This window comes from Galeopterus variegatus, unplaced genomic scaffold (assembly GCF_000696425.1).
Source record: "Galeopterus variegatus unplaced genomic scaffold, G_variegatus-3.0.2 Scaffold262, whole genome shotgun sequence".
Lineage (NCBI taxonomy): Eukaryota > Metazoa > Chordata > Mammalia > Dermoptera > Cynocephalidae > Galeopterus > Galeopterus variegatus.
In genome coordinates this window covers 564736-572220 of record NW_007726373.1, presented here as the reverse complement: position 1 = coordinate 572220, position 7485 = coordinate 564736, and the positions used below count along the sequence as shown (strand labels likewise).

At 36.9% G+C, this 7485-nt stretch overlaps 1 protein-coding gene across 1 annotated transcript in view; it reads left to right on the top strand.

Moving 5' to 3' along the window:
• SLC25A17 (solute carrier family 25 (mitochondrial carrier; peroxisomal membrane protein, 34kDa), member 17) overlaps positions 1-7485 on the top strand; it is a 56938-nt gene that overhangs the window by 32202 nt on the left and 17251 nt on the right. Inside the window, exons 3-4 of the mRNA XM_008566686.1 lie at positions 331-397; positions 1986-2137. Coding sequence (XP_008564908.1) covers positions 331-397; positions 1986-2137 — 219 coding nt within the window. The remainder of the gene's footprint in view (positions 1-330; positions 398-1985; positions 2138-7485) is intronic.

Genomic DNA, 7485 nt, shown 5'->3' with positions numbered 1-7485 from the left:
ATATATATATATATATTGCTTTGAAAAAAAGAGAATATTATGAAATATAAGAAATAAATTTCTCCTGTGACATCTTTTACTTTGGAAATTAGGAATCAAACTAAAATGCTTCATGGTTCATGTATAACAGATGAAATCCAAGGAATCTACAGTTAGGAAGTTAGCACATGGTCACACAAGAGGATCATTAAGTTCTGAGATAAACTAGGGAGCTCAAAGAGTAGGATGACATTGTTCAGGTGAGGCAAATGGCATTTCAGAGAAACTTGCTGATGCTGAAGATAGTAATTCTCAAAGGCTTTAGTAAACATATACTCTTTGATCTTGTAGTTGATGAGAAAAGAAAGTCCAAAACTACACACATGGTGCTCCTGGAGATCATTAAAGAAGAAGGCCTGTGAGTACTACTACAGTTCGTATTTGTTACACAAAGCAACTTGTTAGGAGATTAATGTGCCTCCAATACACCTACACTCGCTGTCCATTCTTATTGTCTTATAGTGTTGTGGATTTGTAATTACCTGACTAGTAAATACATGATTGTTTTCAATTCCTTAAAGACCTGCGATTAGCCATTTGTTCTTGATTATGGAGTCTTCTATGAAACCAGTGCTTTGTTTTATGTACAGTAAACTGAAGAACATAATATTTGTTTAGTTCATTCCTATCAGATGCATTCAGACAGATTATATACCTTTGAAAATTTTTTTTTTATTTGGAAATAATTTCAAATTTACAAAAAGTTGCAAAACTGAAATTAGTACAAAGAACACCAGTATATGCTTTACCCAGATTCGTCTGTTGTTAACAATTTTTCCCATGTGTTTTCCTGTTTGTGCTCATGCACTCTCCCTCATTCCCACTTCTCTTTATTATACACACACACACACACACACACCAGATGCTCTCTCACTCCCTCCTGCTACTCCTTATTACACACACACACCCCACACACATAAATTTTTAAAATTACATGAGAAAAAGTTATATACATCAAAGCCTTTTACCCCTATGACATTGACACTTTTAAAGAATACAGTACCCCCCACACACTTTATTTTTAAATAAAATGCTTCTCATTTTAAGTTTGCTTCATGTTTCTTTATGATTAGATTGAGGTTATGCATTCTCAGCATTGATGATATTGTGTCTTTCTCAGGGTATCACATCTGGAGTCACATATTGTCCACGTGCCCTTCATTGGTTAATTATGATTTCTTAAATTCGATTTAGTTACTGTATAGTTATTTTTTTCTTCCCTTGCAACTATATGCAATGTATGAGTAGATACTTTAAGATATGCAAATACCCTGCTCCTCATCAAAATTGCTCCCCTAAATTTACCATGAAGTTGCAAAATGATGATTTTCCAACTCCAGCATTGCCTCCACATTTACCAGTCTTGGCATTCTACTGTAAGCAGGAGCCTCACCTTCACTCTTATTTATTAATTAATTAATTTATTATTGGTATGGACTCAAATTCATATTTTTTCAGATGTTTACAATTGATTACCGTACTTAATTAGTTTGGTGTTCAAATTATCCTAGGTTTGGCCTTTCAGTCTGGTTCCTATACCCTTCTGACATGCCCCCTTCATTTTTTTTGTTTTTGCACTTATTTTCTATAATTACTTCATTTTTAATGTTCTTGTCCTGTAATAAAACACGAATGATGCTATATCAACTACGAGTCATGAGGAAATTGTCTCCAGTTTTACATAGTAATGATACTAAAGGAAATTGAGGAAGAAAAATCAGTAAATCAATTATTGACTTTGTGTTGTTTCTTTGGTATCATTAATGCTAGAAAAGATATTTTGATCTGGACATACTTCAGAATATAAGGTATGTGTACAGTTTGGAGTCCATTGTAGTGTAAGAGTGAATCTTGAGATGGATGATCAGGCTTTTCTAGAACTTCTCTGCCAATTTCTGATGGCTTTTGTCCATGACTTTTACTTTGCTTGTTGTGTTTTTCCCTAGTTTGGCACCATATCGAGGGTGGTTTCCAGTTATTTCCAGTCTCTGCTGCTCCAACTTTGTCTATTTCTACACTTTTAATAGCCTCAAAGCAATCTGGGTCAAAGGTCAACATTCTACTACTGGAAAAGATCTGGTAATTGGATTTATTGCAGGTAACAAGGTTTTCTGAGTGTAAAATGTCTTTATATTTTGATATTTGTCTTGTGGTCCATATATCCTCTAACAGGTTATTTTAGCACAAAGTAATGCTATGAAGAATATAGTCAGGCTTTTGAGTTGGTGGTTTTTTTATTGTAGTAAAAAATGCGTAACATAAAATTTACCATCTTAATCATTTTAAGTGTGAGTTCAGTAGTGTTAGGTATATTCGCATTGTTGTGAAACAGATCTCCACAACTTTTTTATGTTGAAAACCTGACATTATACCCATTAAATGAACTCCCCTTATCTCCTTCCCCCAGCTTCTTGTAACCACCATTCTACTTTCTGGTTCTAAGGATTTGACAACTTTAAATATTTCATATAAGTGCAGTCATTGTACAGTACTTATCTTTTTGTGACTGGCTTATTTCACTTAGTATAATGTCCTCAAAATTCACCCATGATGTAGCATATGACTTGATTTCCTTATTTATTTATTTTTTTGGCTGAATAATATTCCTTTGTGTATATCACATTGTGTTTATCCATTCATCTGTTAATGGACACTTGGGTTGCTTCCACCTCTTGGCTATTGTAAATAGTGCTTCTGTGAACATGGAAATGCAAATATCTCTTTGAGAGCCTGCTTTCAATTCTTTTGGATATATATCCAGAACGGCATTGCTGGATCATATGTAGTTCTGTTTATTTTTTTCAGGGACCTCAATACAGTTTTCCATAGCAGTTTTAACATTTACAGTCCCATGAACGGTACACAGAGGTTCCAATTTCTCCACATCTTCAACAATGCTTGTAATTTCCTTTTTATGATAGTAGCCATCCTGACGGATGTGAGGTGATAATCTCATTGTGATTTTGGTTTGCATTTCTCCGGTGATTAGTGATGTTGAACATCTTCTCATATTCTTGTTAGCATATCATCTTTGTAGAAATGTCTACTCAAGTCCTGTGCCCATTTTTTAATTGAGTTACTTGACTTTTTGTTCTTGGGTTGTCGGAGTTCTTTTTGTGTTATAATGAAAAATATATGTCGTCTTTCTCCCTGGTTCCTGGCTTGGCTCCTAAAACCGTTGGAATTTTCTGAGTGGTATTGTTTTTTGTTATTCTTAATAAGCCCCATTCAACCATGAGTTTATGCTAATAAGGTGACTGTTGGTGGGCCCCTAAATAGCTTCAGGATAGGGCCTTATGACCAGAAGAACCAACCATATGATTAGAGGGGAACAGAGAGGGGCTGAAGATTGAGTTCATTCCCCAGTAGCCAATGGTTTAATCATACCTATGTAATGAATCCTCCATGAAAACACCTATATAATGGATTCAGAGAGCTTCTGAGTTGGTGAACACATCAAGGTACCAGGAGGGTGTTATGCCAAGTAAGGATATAGAAACTCTGCACCTCTCCCACCTCTCTATGCATCTTGTCCATTTAGCTGTTCCTAAGTTGTATCCTTTACAGTAAATTGGCCATGGTAAGTAAAGCACTTTGCTGAGTTCTGTGAGCCTTTCTAGCAAATTATTGAACCTGAGGAGTAAGTCTTGGGAACCCCTCGATTTGTAGCTGGTTGGTTACAAGTATGAGAGGCTCAGTACTCACAACTGGTGTCCCAAGTGGAGCAGTCTTGTGAGATGGAATCCTTAAATCTGTGGTGATGCTAACTCCAGATGATTAATGTTAGAATTGAATTGAATTGTTGGATATCCAGTCGGTGTCCAGAGAGTTGGAGAAGTGGTGTTGGAAAAGATACCATGTATTTGGTGTCAGGAGGAAAAAAAGACTCTCAGTTGGGGTGTTTGATGTTTTGTTGTTGAGTTATATGAGTTTTTTATATATTCTGGATATTAACCTCTTATCAGATATACGATTTGCAAATATTTTTTCCCATTCCATATATTGCCTTTCACTCTGTTGACTGTGTGCCTTTGATGCACAAAAGTTTTTAAGTTTGGTGTCATCCTATTTGTTTATTTTTGCTTCTGTTGCCTGTGTTTTTGGTGTTATACCCAAGAAATCATTGCCAAGTTCAATCCTTGTGTTTTCTTCTAGCAGTTTTATAGTTTTAGGTCTTATGTTTAGATCTTTAATCCATTTCGAGTTAATTTTTGTATGTGGTATAAGATAAGAGTTTAACTTATTCTTTTGCATGTGGGTATCCAGTTCTCCCAGCATCATTTGTTGAAGAGACTGTCCCTTTCCCCATTGAGTGGTCTTGGCACCCTGGTCAAAAACCATTTGACCATATATGTGAGGATTTATTTTGGGGCTGACTTGGCTTACTTTTATCTTTTTAATCCAGAGAGGAAGATCAGTTGTCCCTGTTTGGCAGCCCATACCCAGAATTTATAGAAATTAAGATCTCTTTTTTTTAAAAAATGGGATTATAATACCTTCCCTACTTTCCATGATTTTTTTTTGACTGAGGTTTTTGTGAGACATTTAATGAACGGGAGTATCTACATAATTTGCAGGACCCAGTGCAAAAGGAAAACACAGGGGCCCTGGTTCAAAATTTATTAAGCATTTCAAGTCTGTGACACCAGGGCATTAAACCAAAGGTGGCACAGGTTGCATGTCTGTGAAGCCTGCCCTGAGTGTGAAAGCATTTAGTCAGTTGTGACAAAGGTATTTTAGTGCACAGCACAGTATAATTAGTATCATAAGACTTGTTAATGCTTTAGGGGTTCATAGAAGGAAGAGATGTCACTTTTAACTGGGAGGTATCTGCTTGTAGAAAGCAGTGGCTCTTGAAGTGAGCCTTAGCAGGATCAGTAGCATTTTTAAGTGAATAGAAGATGGTTTCCTGATAGTATGGTAGGAAATTGAGAAAATGCAGGACAATGCTTGGAACAGTGAGCTCTCTAGTTAGTGAGTGAAGTTAGTATAGTAACATGAATGATAAGATGAGTAGGAGCCAGAGTTCGAAGGACTTTGGATTCATGTCATCTGAGACTTTAGAAGTGCTAGGGAGCCATTAACCTGATGCTGTGAATATTTAGTCATTGTCTGTCTCCATGCAGTAGAATATGAACTCCGTAGGAGCCGGTATGTTTTATAACATATACCCCTTCTTATAATGTTTAGTAGATGCTCACTAAATACTTGCTGAGTGACCAAAATATTTATTGAATTAAATAGTCATGGTCTTATTAAAGAGGCAGAAAGAAAGTAGATGTCTTTCCTATGATTTTTTTGTGTTTATCTATTTCAGTTTGTAAATAATTTATTTAAATATTGCACATTTAGTTTTAATATTTTGTGGAATCACTTTTTGATATTCTTTGAGAAATTACTAATTTGGAGGCCACACAGTTGAATAATGTAAATATCCACTTGAAAGTAAAGTTACTTGACTAGAAAATAGTTACCAGGCAAGAAGTATTCATGGCCCCCGAGTCCTTTTATCCACCTGTACTGAGGCCACTGCTCTGTTTTTTGGTTCGGTCTCTGAGCCTTTCTTCTGCTTAATATTCTCATCTTAGTCTTAGGTTGATTTTGATCTAATTAACTTTCAGTTGGATCAATTTTCACATAAAGAGTATAATGTACAGGATTTTATTCTCAGAGGAAATTAATGAATAGTTGTAGGTAAATAACTCAGGATAGAAATCTAGGAATCATCATAGGCTCTTTGTGCCCTCTCATCTGCTTGGTCATCAAGAACCATTGGTCTATCTCCTAAGAGTATGTGAGAGAGAGAGAGGGAGTGTGTGTGTGTGTGTGGCCGGTACAGGGATCTGAACCTATGACCTTGGTGTTATAAGGCTGCACTCTGAGCTAACCAGCCAGCCCCTTATCTCTTAAATATCTCTTGAGTCCATTCCCTCTTCTCTATATCCATAGCCGTTTCCTAAAATTAAGCCTCATTATCTCTCACCAGTACAATTGTACTAGTCTTATCTTGCCTTTGAGGTCTTCTTCACTAATCCATTTTGCACAGTCCTGCCCAGGTAGCCTTTCTAGGAGAATAGTTTTCAAACAGTGTCATGACTTGAACTCAAGCTTGAGATTTATTCACTTGAGGAAAAATATCACAATAGATTCTGTACAGAAAGAACCTTTTTTACATTATTGCAGCAAATGGCAATCTAGTATTGTCTTCTGTTCTCAAGACCAATTATTTGCAATACCTTGATTTTAATACATTTTAGATTACTGTAGTTTATATGTATTTGCATTTTAAAGGTTATGACTCGCTGTTGGGGACTAACTCATATAACTTTCCATGAAACTACTAATTCGTGGACTATATGATAAAAATCTTGTGCTTTTTGTTCAAAGTTGTTTATTTGCTGTGTCTGACATCCCACATTACCCACCAAGTACACACCACCCCTTGTTACTCTCTCACTGTGCCCTGCTTGTTCTTCTTTCTGTATTTCTCTGTTTCTGTTGCTTATAACAGGATATCTGAAACTGGGTAATTTACAAAAAAATAAAATTTATTTCTTACAGTTTTGGAGGCTGGGAAGTCTACAGTTCAAGGGGTGTATCTGTTGAGGGCCTTTTGGTGGTAACTCTCTATAGCAATGCAATGTCCTGGTAACCAGGATATCACATGGCGAGAATTACAAGAGCAAGAGAGCTAACTTTGTCACTCACTCTCCTTATAAAGCCACAGAAGCCTCAGAACCACACCCATGACAACCCATAAAACCATCAGCTCATTACTCTGTGAACTAGTCAACCCGTTCATGAGGGCACAGTCCTCATAATCCAATCACCTATTAAAGGCCCCACCTTTCAAATACCATAATTAGATTTCTACCCTTTTAACACTGTTACAATAGAGGTCAAGTTTCCAATACATGAACTTTTGGGGGGCACATTTGACTCATAGCACTTTCTAACTCTTATCACAGTTTATAATTACAGTAGACTCCCCCATACCTAACACAGCTGGACTGGCATAGTAGGGCAGCTATTTTTTTAAAATCAGTCAATTAAAGTAGATAATATCATATATAGCCTACTTAAGTATTTTATTTTAACTTAAAATGTATAAGTATGTACTCCTCCAAATTTTTATTGTATGGCCAAGGCTTTTTCTTGGCATATGTGTTCACTGATGGGAGTTCTGTGCTTTTTTTCTTTTTTTTTTTCGTGTCCGGCAACGGATCGCAACCCTCAGTGTTGCGCCCTTACCGGACCGGGACCGGCAACGGGATCGCAACCCTTGGCATCGCGCCCGCACCTCGCTCAGCCAGTGAGCGGGAACCGGTCTGTATGTGGGATCCGAACCCTCAGCGGGAGCGCCGCTGCGCTCCCAAGCGGCGCACTGTAGCAGTGCGCCACCGGGCCGGCCGAAGCATGTATGTTTTTTCTTTTTTTTTTTTTTTT